Genomic DNA, 17944 nt, shown 5'->3' with positions numbered 1-17944 from the left:
TTACTGATATCTGGCAAACTCGATCTGAGGTAACAGGGAAGAGGGCATTGTGGGTAAAATCTTAGCTCGAGAGTTTAGAGCTGGTGCGAGCTTGGTAAAAGGCCAGCTCAGTTCCGAGGACAGAACAGATTCCCAACAGTAATGAATGAATGAAGATCAACAACACAGATGGAACATTATGCTAAGACATAACTTCTTTATAACCACCACAGAAGAGTCACGGTTACACTGCCTGGTCTCTGCATTTTTTTTTCTTTTTTAAACTTCCGCAGTATTTAAGAAAAAAAGCAGTCCTGTAGAATGATCCTGTAAGAGTGATACGTTTGCCACCTATTCTGGTTCTGGATAAGTCTTCAAAGATAATTATAGTGTTAGTCACTGGCTCTGCTGCCACAGTTCTGATTACCTCACAGGACTGCTCATGGCAGGAGAGGGATTGGCTGTTTTCTCAGTTTGTTCAGATATGTGAGCCTGTAAAATGATGGGAGCTAGACAGAGAGACATATCTTATTGTTATTGGGTGCTACCCCCTAGAAATACTTTTATGCATGGACCAGGCAGTCTCTGCAGTGCTCATAAAATAAACCCAAATCTTGTTATCCAGGTAGGGTATGGTGCACTTTCCTCCTTTTGAGGAAAAAACGACAGAGGGTAATTTTCCCACATTTTTTTCTTATTTTGTCTTTCTGAAGGGAATGGGAGCCTTCCTACCCATCTTGGACCTCAGCACCTTCAGCAAGCATATCTGATGAGTCATATTTTAGGTCATGATTGTCTAGTAGGCATTCTGCAGCAGATGTAGATATGACTTGGCATCTTCCATGTCAACATCTGAGATTTACAAAGGAGTCCCATGAGTTTGCTGTGGAAGAGGTATCATTTTCATTGCAAAATATTCCTTTTTTGTCTTTGTGATGCACTTCTTGCTCATCAGACTGTTAGCCCTGGTGGCAAATGTTATGTAGGAGAAGGAACCAGATATGTTCCAGTACCTAGTCAAGTGACTGTTTATTACCTTGTTTTGAGCCTCCCTCATAACAGCCTTTGTTTAGCCTATCTCTTATTGGTATGTCCTGTGATTCTCCATAAGTAGTAGAAGTCCTCTTTGGCTTTCATTGTCTTCACTGGTGAAGAATTGCTTTTTTATTGTCACTTGTTCTTGCCCTTGGAGAGAGTCAAGAAGGTCATGGTTTTGGCAGCTAGGGCAAAATTGTAAATAGAGTGTGTAGGCACAGACTGCTGTACATCTCTGGGGCTTTATGGAAGACCCGATCCTCTTGATGTTCCCACACGTGAGAATATGGATGTGGCAGTGGACTTTAAGGTGTCAGTGGTGCAAAGCCATCTTGTCCTCATGGAACTTCTTGTGGTGACCTGTTTCAGATCCTGATGGAGGTCTTTTCACTATTGTATTGGAAAGCTAACCTGATCTCCCTTACTGAAAGGAACTACCCCACCCAAACCCCCCACCAAGAGCAGAAACTCCATATAAAAGAGCTTACACTATGGCCAATGCTCCTTGCCTTTGGACTTCTAAAGTAAGAGTTAAAGTCAGAGTCCCTCTTGCTCTGCTCAGTCATTGTCTGGTATGATCCATGAATAAACAGTGTGACTTAAGATCATATTCCTGTGCACAGGAGTGAAGTAAGTCTGGCAGTTAGCCATAGAGTTGAGCATTCCCTTGACAGCTGCTTTCATCTCTCTGGCTACGATATCAATTGCATGAAGCTTTTAAAAGCCAAGTTTCAGGCAGAGGCAAAGATGAGTCTGTTACCACCCCTTCTTGTGCTGTAGTGGGTAGTTATAGTCTTTCCTTGTCTGCTGTAGTCACTGCCTTCTCATCAGCATCGTTTCAGTACTTTTTAAGTCCTGCTAGTACCCTGTAGGCTCCCACAATGAAAAAAAATAGTGTGTATAGCAGAGGGCCAGTGTCTCCATGTCATTAGCTTCAGAGGTGGATCTTTAGATGCTGTTTCCTCGGCTCCATGTTTTGAATTCTTTTCATCCTTAGGATTTTTTCTAGATTTCAAGTCTTCGGTCATGAAATCTCCAGTGCTGATGTCAGTACCAGGGGATCTCTAGTTCATAAGAGTCAGTGCCAGCCTTCCAGTGATTGCATCTGTATTAGAACTGATGGAATACAGTATCAGCCCTCTGGCACCAGTGTCCTTAGTGCTGACAAGATGTTGATGCTCTCTGCTGTAATGATATTGTACGCTTCACTGCATAGTTTTCCTTGGTGCCAGATTAAGTAATGACTTTGTCTAAAGACCATTCTAGTGCAGAATGCAAGCCTTCATGAGTTTCAGGTCATTGAGACTGGGGATCTGAAGGCTACAGCAGGACCATGCTAGAGAGTCCTTGTATATGTCTCCTCTTCATTGTCCTTCCTAGACTGTTCACCACCAAGGAGTTATTACGAATAGCTGTGTAGCACAGGGAAGCATGCCAACTCTCCTCTGGAGTTCCTGATACTGGACAGAAGTAGCAGAAATGAGGCAGATTCCCTGGTTTCACCTTGCATGATTTCAGGTTTGAGGAATTTTAGTGATGATGCATGATTATGCAGGATAGCCACTGCTTCCATCATCATCTCCGTAGAAGTTCCTGCAGGAGATCTTCAAGTCAGTCACTTCACCTTCCTGACTGGTGCTGTCTGCAGAAAAAAAATGACAACTCTTTTCGCAGAGGAGGCGTAAAAAGAAGCCAGTATTGTGGCACCTAATCTTAGTAGACAGTTGGGATCTTCTAGCCAGCTAAAGTTGGGACTTTTCAGTCAGGAATCCTCTTGTGGACTTTGTTGATACTGCAGCAGTCTCAGGGAAGGCCATCACACCTCAAAGCCCAGCAGTTTATTCCTACAGAAAAAATGCTGGGTGTTGGATTGTTTTCGGAAGCAGATGTTTCTTCAACCTTTTCTTTTGAGAAGCTTGGCTACCTATCCCATATTTTGAGATGCCATCATGATGTGTGATGTGAAATCACAGGAAAAATGTGTCTGACAATGTAGTGCATGACAACCTAATTAGTTAGGCAGCTACTCTCACTATGTTTGACTGTACCATACATTTAACCCATAATGCTGTGAATACGACAAGGGCAGCAGGCACCAGAATTAATATATGCTGTTACACCTGGCTTTGTCTTATGGACTTTGAAGAGAATTTTAAGTGGTCATTCTTTAATGTCATCCTTAATGACATTGACCTTTGTAAGCCATGTGTTAAGAATTAAATGAAAATTAGTGATTAGGAGGGAAGGACTTTCACTGTTGTTGACATCAAATTAGAAACTTCCCCAGTGGTTCCTTTCTTTGAAACAAGTCTCTGTTAGCCATGGTACAGGCATGGACAGGAGCAGCAAGATTTTCAGCAGTGTGGTGAGAACTGTAGTGGACAAAGTGATGGTTGCCATGGAAAATGCCATCACAGCAGTGAGAATTCTCAGTCAACTTAAGGGTACTACAGCCTCCAGTGTGGGGAGAGGCTGTAGCAAAATCCTTGAGACCTTGTCCAATTGAGTCTGTCTGGAGACATTTGTCTGTCCATCTGATAGGATGGTTAGCCATCACGTGATAGATGGATTTGGATATAATATCTAGACGTTATAGCTATACTCCCTTCCCCTACTACGTCTCACCCTGTCAGATAAGAACAACAAAGTTAGGGGTTTTAACTCTCCTCCAGAAAAGAGCCATCAGTTGGTCCCACTAGACTATAGGGGATCTAGCTAGTACTACAGATTATTTTTAGTACCCTAAAGGACCAAGGAGCTCAGGCTTATACTCAACCCAAGTGTGTTCAACAATTTCATTCCCTAACAGGTGATCTGATGTTGTCAGTCTTCATCTATTCTTAACTGATGGGTTATGGTTCCCATCCTTGGAACTGATACATTCATTATATACCTCACACCAGCAAAAAAAACCTCTCAAGCTAATAGTCTACCCATAATGCTCCTCTCTACATTATTCAAGATCTACTTTGCTGCTCTTATAGAAAATACGTGTCGGCTGATTCTGTCTACCAGCTAAGTACATTTTAGAAGTTTTATTACAGTTGTCTAGCGTTTTTGTCTTCCTTATTCTACATAGTAATATCTGAACCTTGTCTACCCTTTTTTTCTTTCATGAGAGTGTTCATTTTCTTTAACTTGTTTCCTTTGGTACTTCTTGCCTACCATAGTTGGGAGTTTCCCCTCTTTTCTCTTTCCCTTATTATTGGGTAATCTCTCCTGCCATCGTTGGTAGAATTTTATAATCGGCCACTGGTTTTAAACAGTGCCAAGACTGCAGCAGAAAAATGCCAAACTCAGATGGTCATGACAAATGTGTATATTGTGTGGGTGATTCTTATCTTGAACTAGAGTGCTCTGTCTGCCAGGGCTTTAGTAAGAGAGCCCTGATGGTGTGTAGAAATAAATTAATCCTTAAATGGCTCCCTAAGGCCTCTTTTAAGGAAGCAAGGTCTCCTCAGGCCTGTGGCATAAAATCTACTCGTTTGGTGCTGACATCTCCATCGGCACTGACATATAAAAAATATAAACATCCTTCAGCTGGTTCCTCTTCGGACCCGAAATCTAAGGTTCCGAAAATTTCAGAACTCATTGAGTCCTTGGCACTGACCTCTACCTCGGTGCCATCGACACTGTCCATGACACTGACTCCAATAACAACTCCCATGTCAGCACTGACTATTTTAATTACCATGTCGGTACCAACATCTCCTGCGGCTCCTCAGCTCCTACCTCCTGCCCTGGTGCAGAAGACAAAATCTTTCTTTACTCCCAGGACTACATATTTTCCATCGATCGACCTGTTTCTGGCTCAACTTCTGGCCCTTTTATAGAGAGACCTGAATCTCTCTCAGGGTTGTCGATTTGCTCCACCAGGAGTCTTTCTGAAATTGATATAGTGAGGTTGGTGGATCAGCTTCTGACAGCTAGTGGTTTCCTCCATCTTCTCAGCCTCTCCCCCTACTAGTGCAGGGAAATTCTATCCCATTACCCCCACATATACTCCTTCTGTGACCTCTTCACAGGCTTTAGAGCGGTCGACTCCAACCATACAGACTCCTATGGCCTCAGCGCTGATGACTTCCTTGTCTTCAGTTCCGGGCACGGCTTTGACTCTCTCTGTGCCTTTGGAATTGACAGGTCCCCCCAGGATTGGGCCCCCACCCTTAGGTTTGGAGGATTTGAGTCGACTACTGTTTTTTATTTAGAGCCGACCTTACTGCTTTGGGCTGCACCAGCTGTGGGCCCTACCTTGGCTCCGGCTTTGCAGGTGGGTCTCTCAGGGTGGGGTGTGACCCCAGTTCCGTCTGTCTCAGTTTCAGGCTTCCATCCCTCCTCAGGGGGGCCTGCCTTTCAAGCTATGGAGAGGGCTTTGGCCAATGCTTCTTCCCAGGTGGCTCTTGTGTTGCCAGAGTCTCACCCCTTGACCTCTACTTACCTGGAGCTACCACCAAGCTCTGTACCTGGACAGCAAGCTCTAAGGATACAAGACATACCAACTAAGGGTTACCCCTCTTCTGAGTCTTCTTCAGATATTCCCACTGAAGAGCCCCCTCAGAAGAAATTGTGTAAGAGGAAACACCTGGACTCCCCTGAAGAGTCTGTCACCAAGTACACAGATTTCAGTGAGGGGGAGCGTTCCCCCCAGTCACCCCCGAAAGATGTCTCCTTTGGAGACATTCTGGAAATCCTTAAACAGAGGGTTGACTGGAAGCCCAAAAGACCCCACTTCTGAGGAGTCTGTGTACTTGCAAGCCTTTGGAGCTCACCCATCTACTTCCTGGGTGACCTCTCCCGCTGATGATCTCATTAAATCGATCGCTCAGTGAGTTGGAAAGCCCCTTATTTGATAGAACTGATCCCCCAGAGACCAGGCAAACCAGTCCTGGGCAAAAGGATTAACAGTAGATGCCGTGGTGGGTCCCTATTAAATAAATGAAAAGTCAAAATGTCGAATGGCCATATATCCAAAAAGGCTGTTCCTCAATATCGCAGTTGTAAGAAGGCGGTACAGTGAAGACTGGAAAATTTGCCCTTTCCTCACTGTAGTGCAATCTCTGAGTTGGTATATATAATTTAGCGGGGGATCGCCCCCTACAATACTCATTTCAAGGAACGGCCTTTTCGGATATTTGTCCGTTTTGACATTTTGACTTTTTGTTTATTTAATAGGGACCCACCGTTGTGGTAGCAGCTGCCACTAAAAAGGAACTGACTGAGGAAAATTCCTCTGTTCATCCCCCTAACTGAGCGTCTAGGACAGTGGACAGATTTGGGAAGTGGATTTATGCATTATTGACCTTTACCATTAGGTCCTTGAACTTTTTGGCACATTTTACTAGGCACCAGAGGGATCTGATGAAATAGCTGTCGGATACCCTAGCAGGAGCAGTAGCTGAGGGGGCCCAAGAAAAAGTGACCTCCCAGTTAGCTACACTGGAGTCTATCTCTAATTCATCCATGAGACTAATTGCACATGCAGCCGAAGGGAAGACCAGGTCAGTAGATTCAGGTGTTGCAATTCGACGATACACTTGGATGCGCCTGTGTGAGTTTGCAGAGCCATTCAAGTCTTCCTTCGTCAATGCTCCCTTTGATGGATCCTTCTTGTTTGGCCCCAAATTTAAATAAACTCTATCCAGGTGAGAGAAAGATGGAAAGACCCTGTCTGCAGTGAGCATACTTTTTTCTTCTCCCCAGCAAGCCTATTCCAGGAATCAGAGGAGTGGGAAGATGTGGTTCAAGAAGTCCCAGAGGTGTTTCCAGGACACATGGTAGGACTCCCCTCAAGGCAGAGGGGGGGAGATCCATTGGAAGAAGCCATCCTAGAGGCAGAGGTAGCTTGCAGAACCTGGTCCTTTTCTCGTCAACTGTATCAGCACTCCTGAAAGGAGGCCCGATTGCTTGCCTCTGGAAGCAGTCTGGGATAGACTTTCTTTGCACCCAACACCCTTGCAACAAGTAAACACAGATGCTGGGTGCTAAGAATTATTTCCAGAGGTTACTTTATTCCCTTCATTCTTTATCCAAGAACTCGCACAGGACTCCCTGATGTTCCACCCAGTCAGAGGGGCCAAACATCCTTAGAAATTCAAAAGCTGCTAGAAAAAAAGAGTCATCCAAGAAGTCCTACCAGACCAAATAGGATGCAGATTTTACTCAAGGTTATTTTTAGTGCCAAAAAAGACAGGAGACTGGAGACAGGTTCTTGATCTCAGTATTCTAAACAAATTTTTTCACCGGTCCAAATTTCAGATGGTCACTGTTCAGTTAGTGCTTCCCTTTCTAAAGAAAAATGATTGGATGTGCTCTGTAGACCTTACCACATAAAAATAGACAAACGCTCAAGAAAGTTCCTCTGCTTCTGGCTAGAAGCCAGTCACTGTCAGTTCTTGGTGATGCCTTTTGGTCTCACCACAGCCCCCAGAGTGTACACCAAATGTATGGCAGCAGTAACAGCTCACTTGAGAATGCACAGATTCTGGGTGTTTCCATATCTAGACGACTGGCTCATCACTGCTTCCACCAGACATCTACTGCGTCAGATGACAGAATTCACCCTGCAGTTGTTCTTGCAGCTAAGTATCACGGTCAACTTTACAAAGTCTCAAATGATACCCTCTCAGGATATGGAATTTATCGGCGCTTGTCTCAACACACTCTCTTGTGTGGCTTGTGTTACCTCCCCACAGGCTACACAAAATAAGATCTCAAGTTCATTCTCTCCTGTGCCCAAAGTACCAGCCCTGCTAGTGCTTCAAACATTAGGGACCATGGCAGCGGCAATCAGTCTGGTCCCATTAGCGAGAATTCACATGAGATTACTGCAATGGCTTCTTGTGAATCATTGGTCTAGTCTAATTCACTCAATGAACCACCTCATACTCATCACAAGTCACTGCAAAAAGGACCTATCTTGGTGGATGGAATCTGAACAAATTCTTTTGGGCCACCCCTTTGTCCCTTCTCAACCAAACTCCATAGTGACCCCGGATGCCTCCCAGGTGGGGTACATTTTTGGGAAAGAGTCTCTAAAGCACTTGGTCTCTGATAGAGGCCAATCTGCATGTCAGCATTCTGGATCTGAGGGTGGTGCTACTAGTGTTGCAAGCATTTCACTCTGCCTTCCTCTGGGAACAGTTGCAATTCAATCAAGACAACATGTATACAGTCTGGTACATAAGCAAGCAAGGGGGAATAAAATTCTATCTCATGTGTCAAGAACCCCTCAGAGTGTGGCAGTGAGCAATTGCCTCCAGCCGCTTTCTGATAGCAGTGCACATCCCGGGGAGTAAACTAAGCAGATGCATTTTAATGCCTCACGAGTGGTCTCTCAATTCCAAGGTTGTGAAGAAGATTTTTCATCGCTGGGGCCAGCCTTCCTGTGACCTTTTTGCTTCACCCCAAAACAATAAGTGCAGAAGATATTTTGCCCTAATCCCCCTCAGGGTGGGGGGGGGGGGAGTCCCCGAGAGATGTTCTCCTCGATTAGCCCCTGGGTCTCCTATATGACTTTCCCCCTTTCCCTCTAATCTCTCTTTTCCTCAAGAAAGCAGCCAGGTTGAGAAGCAGAGTAATCCTCATTGCACCCTTCTGGCCTCAAAAAAATTGTTTTCCCTTCCTATGGCCTCATCTAATTCACCATCCATGGATCCTGAACCCATTTCCTTACCTTCTGTCTCTCCTTCAGAGACTGGTGCATCCCAATCTTCATTCTCAAGCGAACTGCTTGGTTCCTCCAATTCCATTAGTCGCCAGGTATAATGATATTCCATCCCCAGTACGAACAATTTGCTGGCATCCCGTAAACCATCCACCAGGAATCTCTACATCAGTAAATAGAAGAGATTTTCATTCTGGGCTTGCAGTAATGGCCTCAATCCCTTTTCAGCCCCAGTGGAAAAAGTTTTAGAATTTTTGGCCATTCTTTTTGGTAGGGGGGCTTCCGCTTCTACTGTTAAGGTAATTCTAGCAGCCATCTCTAATTTTCATAATGGCTTTGGAGATCTGTCCTTAATTTCTCACAGACTTTGCAAGGTCTTCCTCAAGGGAACTATCTGTTTAAAGCCCCTATTTAAAGATCCTCTACCACCATGCGACCTGACTTTTGTTTTGTAGTCACTAGTAATTCCCCCACGCTTTGAACCAGCAGTTCCACGTGACTTGAAGTTCCTCTCTTGGAAAACGCTTTTACTTATAGCTATCACCTCTGCAAGATGAGTTTCCGAATTGCAAAAATTAGCACAATAGGTAGAACAACCACAGCGACAATACTAATGTAAAACACAAGCCTTTATTCACATGAATGCTCACTGCACTCTGTGTTTTCGTCTCTCGTTGCTAGACTTCAGATATACCAAAACAGTTCCAGTAACACTTTATATGCATAAAACTGAAATTTCTAACCAATGAATGCAATCTTTCAGTTATTTAATTAAAAACCATAGTAACCCTTTAATAAATATCAAAAACAATAACATATATCCTGAAAAGTTGTATTAAAATCTATCCTATGCAAAATGCATCTTGCCCCTATACTTGTTTGTTAAAATTTGAAATAAAATAATGAAACTTATTACTGGTTTCTGTTGGCACTTTGTTGTTTTTTTTTTTTTTTTGGTGTTCCAAATTGCAAGCCTTGTGTTCCAAACCCCCTTACTTAATTTTCCATAAGGATAGAGTTACACTCGGGACAAATCCATCCTTTCTTCTGAAGGTGGTTTTAGAGTCCAACATTAATGAAGCTCTAGACTTACCTGTCTTCTTTCCAAATTTTTCCAGTACAGGCAAATATTGCTTACTTCTGTTAGATGTTCACAGACAGTTATGTTTCTGTCTCAACAGAACTGAAGAATTAAGGAGATCAGAACAATTATTTGCCTCCTTCTCTGGCTCAGCCTTGGGGAAATCTGTCTCTAAGCTTACCTTATCAAAATGGTTAAGAGATTGTATTCTTTCATTTATAACAAAAATAATCTAAAGCTTTCAATGTGGTGAAGGCACAGTCCACTAGATCTATGGCTACCTCAGCTGTCTTCCATTCTAAAGCTTCCATGAGCAAAATATGCGCAGCAGTAACATGGGCTACTCCACATACCTTTATTACTCATTACAATTGGATCTGATCTCCAAGGGAAGAGCTGCCTTTGGTTCTATGTTCTCAGGAATATCCTTCCATAGGGCCACCCAGGATCTAAAGTAGCTGGGGACTCTGTCCTTTCAGTCAAAAATAGATGAAGATTGCTAACTTCAGTTAAAGACGTTCTCTCTTACCATAACATTCCATCTGTGTTGTCGATCTTCATCTATTCTTGGCCTACTTCCCCCTCCTGTGGATTCCTGGTGGAGAGATCTGTTCTCCTATGTCTTCTATTAGGACACTCCTTGGACATGGCATCCTCATTTGGAATTAGTTTCTTTCCATTGTTCTATAATTCTGCAAACTCGATCTGAGCTAATGTAGAGAGGGGCATTATGGGTAGACTATTAGCTTAAGAGTTTTTTTTGGCCGGCGCGAGCTATATAATGGCTGGATTGGTTCCGAGGATCGGAACCATAACCCATCAGTCAAGAATAGATGAAGATCGACATCACAGATGGAACATTATGGTACGACATAACTTCTTTTTTCAGATGCTCACACTGCAGTAATGTCTCTCTTTTGGTCTGTAAAGAGAAGATTGGATGTGCTGTTTGGACCTCTTAGATGCCTGACTGCACTTAAAGATCACCAAGGAATCAAGAAGGTTCTTATACCTCTGGACAGGGGCATTCACTGTTAATTCTGGGCCTTTCATTTGAGACTTATGTTTGGCTTCCAAGGTGTTTACAAAATACATGATCATAGCTACATAAAACCAGATGCTGTATGTGTCAAGGTCTTTCACTATCTGAATGTCTAGTACCTGGTTGTGCTGACTTTAGAGGAACTGATTGCTGCATGGAAGTCTCTTCTTCAACTTTTCCATTACTCAGGAGTCCATGGTATACACTGCAGAGTCTTAGATCCTTAACTTTATAGGCTGTTTGTAGACCCCCTTCTTTGCAAGGTCATTCACTTTGCCGTTTATTTCTGAGCTTACTGCCATATCTCAAGATGATGGGGCTCATGACATCACAATTTATGTAGTGCCCTTTTCAAAGCATCATTTGAGATTTCTCAAATGGATGTTAACGACTGACCGAAGCCAGTGCTGGGGCTTGAAATCAGACCAAATTAGGACTTCTGAGGCATGTTGGAAGTATATCTAGGGATAATTTCTCATCTCCTACCCTTTTTAAGACAGTCCCTTTCACCTTTCCACTCCCCTGGTAGATTTTACCACTACTGTCTCAGTTATGGGTGTGCTGGGGGGAGACATTATCGGGCGTGAGCAATCCAATGTGCATGGTCACCACACAAGGCTGTCTGTTCATCACCGTCTTGAAAATGAGGGTAGTTCTCACTCTGCAGATGTTCCAGGATTGCTAGTCATGAGGTATGGTAGCTTTATATTTTGACAGCATGACAGTGGAATAGTGCATCAGCAAACAAAGAGGAACACGCACTTACCCCATGCATGAAAAACAATTGAAATGGACTAAGTCCTTTGACCCCTTTTCTAATAGCTGGTCACTTTCTTGGAGAAGCCATCTACATGGTGGATAGGCTAAGATGGTGCTTGATTGTGTGATTGTGCTTCTTGAGTGGTCTCAGCTGGACAGTGGCACAGAAGCTATTCTGTCGATGGGGAAGCCTCACTCACCTTTTGGCTTCCCCAACCAGTGCCAAATTCAGCAATTTCTTTTCCTTCTTCCCCTTCCAGGTCAGCGGCCCAAGGACAATGTGGTCAAGGAGTGGCCTCCTGTCTTTTTTTTTCCTTCCTTCTTCCCTTTCCCTCTGATCTCCAACTTCTTATAGAAGGCAAAACAAAGCAAATATAAGGTCATTCCTATAAACTCAATTTTGCTTTATTTATGGTTCCTTTTCCTGTGTCCTCATCTTCTGAAGAAGCCTCTCAAGTTGAAGGACTTCAGACCCTTTCTAGGACACCTGTTTAGCAGGCTTCAAAAAGATCTTCATGCAGTCAGTTTAACTGCTTGGTTTCAACATTTCCATTGAAGGCTAGGAAGACAACGTTACCGTCTGAGAGCAATCTGTATCTTTCTGCTGCCCAGAAACCCTTACCAGAAAAACATACAGAAGTAAGTGGCCTTGTGTTTCTGTTTGGGCTACTGAAAAGTAAGTTAGAGTTTTTCTCAGTTCCTTTTCTTGCAGTCTTCAATTATTTTGCCCAAACTTCAACTCTGGTCGCAGTAATGTCCCATAAAGCTAATCTGTCTGCTATTGCAACTTCCATGAAGGGTCCCAGGATGCCTGTTTTGAGTTCATTGCAAGTGTGTAATGCTTTCCTCAAGGATACTTTATTGATCAGTCCTCAATTCAGAGACCCTTTGCCCCCGAGATTAAAATGTTATGTTGGAAAAAATGACTCTCCTTACTTCTGAGCCAGCCTCTAATCTAGAACTGAAGTATCTTTCCTAGAAAACATTTTAGTTTCAGTTTAAGCACTGAGGGTTTCTGAGCTTCAGGCTTTGTGTGTAAACCCCCCTTATCTGGTCTTCCACAGAGATAGCTTAGTCTTGCATATCAGCCGTCCTTTCATGCCAGTAGCAGGCATGGAAGTAAATCTGAAAGACTATATTAATTTTCCAGTTTTGTATAAAATATCAGCAGTATTCAAGATAAGGAGCGTACTTATTGTATTATATAGATGTTCATCTGCAGTTGGACTTTAGAAAGAATATTCAACTCTTTGTTTCCTGTGCACTGAATAAAATGGGAGTGAAAGTTTCAAATATCACTTTGCCTAGATAGCAGTCATAGTGCAGTATATTCTCACAACAAATGCAACAGTATTGCCAGTTCAGTGTAAAGGATATTGTGGAAGGGCTGTGTCCACTTCACAAGCCTTTTTTAAAAGGCTTCCATGGATAGTATGTGTAGCTCTGACATACTTCTCTGAATACCTTCACAAGACAGTACAAATTGGATGTGATGTCAAGGTCTGGGTCTCGTTTGGGGTCTTGTGATCGGAAAAGATGAATCCGTAACAGATATGGAAGTTATGTACTTATCATAATGACAGAGATCATGGTTATTGCTCTTTAACATCCTCAACTACCTTCCCCCAAGTCTAACAGGTAGGTGTGGGGGGGGGGGGGGTTCTCCCTAAGGTGTACCTAAGGGTTAGTGCTTGGGTGTTGTATGTATAGATTTGACCCTCAAAATGTCTTCTTCTTCAGATCTGAAGAAGATGGTGATATGCAGGTCATTATGAGCAAGTTTTTTTTTTCCACGCCAGGCAGACAGAAAGCTGGTATTTCAGTCTTGTGGGTTAAAGAGGGTGAAACATTGACCATGAAGATCTTTTATTATTTTAAGTACATAACATAAATATCTTCAAAAGAATATGAGGAACACTTTCATCTAAACTCGACGATACTTTCACTGTCCCAAACTCCACTCGCCACTTACTTTTTCTCCTTTTTATGTCATTGTAGGATAAAACACAGGAGAATTTGGGATGGGTTTTCATCAGTCACTAGCATCAGGTCATCAATAGTGTGAGATGGGTCCCCTTTGGATGCTGCTGTGAAAATCTTTACCAAATAATGTCATCTAGCAGCTGGATTTCCAGGAAGTAAATGATGAACTGACGACTTGTGCTTTTGAAATTGAAGCCCTGGGTTTACTCTAATCACCAGTGTAGTTAACAATTTTATAATTTTTTTGTTAGTTTTTATTATTTTCTGTAACCATTCCACTTTTGTGTTCAGAGTTTATTGTTGTAGTTATGAGTTCAAATTAATTATCTTTCTCAGTTTGATGTTTTATGATTAACACTGCCCTTTCCTTGGTCTTGACAAAGGACATTAGACATATTTATAACTAGCACATTATCCCTTCTCAGAAAGCAAATGATGAAGTAAACAAAAAGCAAATCTGCATAACACCTAAACTGCTTTATTTATTAATTCCTCGGGTTAAGTCAAATAATGCAAGTATGTGTAGCTTTCAAACATGTAGATTTTTAATGCATGTTAACTGCTTTGAAGAGTGCTTTTATAGAGGCACACATTTCTTTCACTAAGTTTACACATGTATTTAGAGATTCTGCTGTGTAATTTTTTGCGTTAATACTGTTGTCTCTTTCCATAGCTTGCTGAGACCACTGCCAGTATCAGCTGCTTGGACTCCATGTGTTGCTTCTCCAATGGGGAGACAGCATGTGCGCCTTTTGGGAGAATGCTGGAGCGACTGATGGGACGGTATAGCCCGACCAGGGTCAGCAGGTGTGGAATTTCTCTAAATAGCCTCTGCTGTAGACGGTTCTCCTATAAACTGGAACGAGATGAACCTGCTGCTGTAGATGTGTAGCAAGCAGGGGCAAGCTCTTCTTCATAAACTGGGAGAGTTTCTTCTTTGGGACTTTGTTCTCTCCTTTTTATTTTCTTTCTGTGTTGGTCTGTCTTTACCACTTTTTGCTTTGTGGGAGGGTGTACAAAAGTATAAGAAGGACGTGGTTTTTGAAAAACATTTTTTAAATAAAATATTTTCTAGTTTACAGTCTGTATAGTCATGCGGTTTTCTGTTGCACATAATGGAGGATTTTTTTGATTTGCTTGTCTGCTGCTCTAAGTAATCATATTTGTATTATCTGCTGTTGTATTTCCTGATCAGCCCTTTGTCTTCACAAGCTTATATTAAAACCTTTTGTATGCATTTTGTTGAAGTAAAAGGGCTGACCATCTATCTTTTATACTATGTGCTTTTTCTTTATGAATGTTGGGTTTGTCAGTAGTGTTCTGCAAAAGGTTTAAATGGTTTCCCTTTTCACGGACTGCAAGCACTAGGTACATACATAAAATCACCTGAATTACTGTTGGTGTCTTACATGTGTGCAACCCTTTTGTTTTGAAATGGTTAGAATTTCCTTGCTGGATGAAAACATGTTCATTTTTCTTAAGTTTGAATAGTACTGAAGTGCCTTTAATATCTAATTGGTAGATATTTTATATGAAATTAGTAATGATAACAGTATTTTATTGTGGAATATTTTATCTGTATTATCTAGTTCTTTGTCAGCCTGCCACTTCAGAATTAGTCTGTTTTTTGTAAACTAGTTAAGACATTCTAAAGGTAATAGCTTTTTAGAGCTTCAAATGCAAATTATGCTTCCTTATAGGTTCTTAGGTACTTACTAGGCTATTGCTTTGAGAGGACCTTAAGAGGCACCCAGCCTTACATTCCCATGGTAGTTTTTAGCCTTATATTTTGTGTATGAATAACTAGAGTTGGGTAGAACAAAGATTTGTTGGGACATTTACTTGTTGCTGCTATCCATGAATGACATGGATTATTTTGGTCAGTATCAGAAGAAAGTTTTGTAAAACACAAGCAAAAAAATACAGCTGTGAGAAATATGACTAATAGAATGTTTTAGAATTACAATAGAGAGAAAAAGATATGCATGCATCCCTAAATATCGATGCATTTATGGTCTTGATATTAGGCACACATACAGACTGAGTGTTCGAGAAAAGATGTATTCAGAGCTTATGGCTTTGTATCTCATTAAGATTTCTTCTTCATGGTTGTTTGCTGACCATTTTTAAGACTTCTGTTTTTGTTAAAAGTATTGTAAGAGTTATTCAAACACTATTTTTCCATTCGTTATAAGGAAATACACCAGTGTATAAATATATTTCTTTGTAGTTTCACATGGATAACCTCTGTAAATTAATTTAGAAGGTCTATTTCATAAACAGATGCACTATCAGCGTGTTCTCAACCTAAGCACAGAACACAAACTCCCATAATTTTCTTAATCATATTTTTATGTAAATCACCTTTTTGTCTTTCACATGAAATTGATCAGACCACATAATCATTAAATGAGATCATCTTTAATAATTTTAAGATTGTGTGCACAAATGTTTTTCTTACCATTTTCTTTTCCATTAATTATGATGTCATCATGTAAAAAGTATACTCTGATTCCATAATATGCATATTTTACTTTAGTTTCTTTACTTGAACTTTCTTTATTAAGTTTACTAAACTAACATTGTATGCCGTATTTGCTGATCAGCTGCCAAATACTTCCTGATTCTGAGTCACACACCCCTGCATTTTGAAGATGCAATTTGGGGATATCAACTTGTAGTGTATAGGCATGGTTGCTATAGTCTGCGTCAAGAGTTCAACACACAAAGTGATGCAGACTACAGCACACTCAGTCGGTCAGTCACTCAGTCCAGCAGGCAGACAGTAATACAGTAAATAACTGTATGCAGCTGTATTCAAGTAAAAAAATATAGCAAAAGGGAGAGGGAACATAAGATTCCTAGTGAAGTGTATAGTGCTTGGCATACAGTGTAATAACACCGATATAACACTGTCATAAGTAGTTGTCTAGCATGTGATGAGCACTGTTCGACAGAAATCTAGGGGTATGTGAATCACTGCAATGATAGCCTACAATAAAAGGTAAAATGAGCCAAAAAAGTTTAAAACCAGGAAAAGTGTGATGAGAACTCCACCAGGCACAAATAAATCGAAGCTCCAAGGTAAAATTGCTTTTAATAAGCACTTTGAACCACTCCACAACAAAGACTGGATCAAATAAAGACAAGCAAAACAAAATAACGTATCCACATACGTTTTCGCCAACTTCATCAGTTATACATCCATTTTAAAACTGAAATGCTTTTATATGCTGTTTGAATTTAGTCATAGGTCTGTTGTCCAATCCTTTAACACATTCAATTAAGGTTCATTTAATTGAATGATTAATTCATAAAACTATGTAAAAAACTAAATAAATAAGTCCAATTCTCTAAAACATATAATCCCAACTTATACCCTTTTTATTATAATTTGTCTAAGAATTTAAAACCTTTAATACATTTAAATACATTTAAATAAAACTTTTAAAATGTTTCTGTGTTGTGCTTGATTTGGGCTTTTGGATCTGAAATAACAACAAAGCACCATCTTGTGGCCATTGAATGAATTGCGAAGCCATACACTGAGACCTTGAGAATCCAAGAAACACTTGTTTTTGCAATCTGTATAAAATATCATAACAATAAAACCAAAACTGAAAAAACTTCTTTGAGTTAAAGCTTGGCAGCTCTCATCTTCAAAACTGGCCAATGATACCATATCATTGAGCCCAAAATTCAGTTTGCATCCAAAAGAGCTGCCAATACAATTCTTTATACTCAATGAGTGTCTCCCACATTCCACCTCTTGGATTAGTGGGAACCACTTCAATACAAAAATGAGTAACCTGTGGTGTTGCATTTTATTGAATGTTTACTCAATGCACTTTTTCTTTCTTCACCCTGACATCATATAAGTGCTCGTATATTCTCTGTCTGAGCTTTCTCGCTCTTTCCAGCGTAGAAAGAGGGACATTTTTACAAACAGCTAAATATATGATGCCTTTGGTGTCACAGTTAGCAAATGAATTTAAATGTATGGTCATTTTCCTTGCTTCTAAAACCATACTTTCCCACAGATCAGGTAGGTACAATAATTACATCTCCCACACTTTTGTAATCCTTTCTTGGATTTTTCTTGGTTATTACACTTGTTGTTTTCATCCCTGCTTCAAGGTAATTCTTGATACTTTTCCCTCTACGATATACATGGGTTAGTTCTTTATCAAAGATAGATTCAAGATCTGAAAATTTTGAAAAGCTATCCCATTCTCTAGAAAATATGTTCCTGACAAAAGCTGATTGTTCGCTAAAGGTATTTATTAATCCTGTCCCTTTTCAGCGAAATTGCCGCTGAACCTAAATTGTGGGTCAGTATTTCTTCCTTCCCTAAAATAGGGGCAAAAGTGTCTGCTCTTTTGTATTGACTTCCTCCAACACC

The 17944-nt window shown here is 41.1% G+C and overlaps 1 protein-coding gene across 2 annotated transcripts in view; it reads left to right on the top strand.

Moving 5' to 3' along the window:
- ATP11B (ATPase phospholipid transporting 11B (putative)) overlaps positions 1-17944 on the top strand; it is a 2792721-nt gene that overhangs the window by 2518828 nt on the left and 255949 nt on the right. For both annotated transcript variants that reach the window (XM_044070307.1, XM_044070308.1), the window contains one exon: positions 14216-14349. In XM_044070307.1, the coding sequence (XP_043926242.1) occupies positions 14216-14349 (134 nt within the window). The remainder of the gene's footprint in view (positions 1-14215; positions 14350-17944) is intronic.

The sequence above is a fragment of the Protopterus annectens genome, chromosome 4.part1 (assembly GCF_019279795.1).
Source record: "Protopterus annectens isolate FY-2018-M chromosome 4.part1, PAN1.0, whole genome shotgun sequence".
Classification (NCBI taxonomy): Eukaryota; Metazoa; Chordata; order Ceratodontiformes; family Protopteridae; genus Protopterus; species Protopterus annectens.
This window is presented reverse-complemented; position numbering and strand designations above follow the sequence as displayed.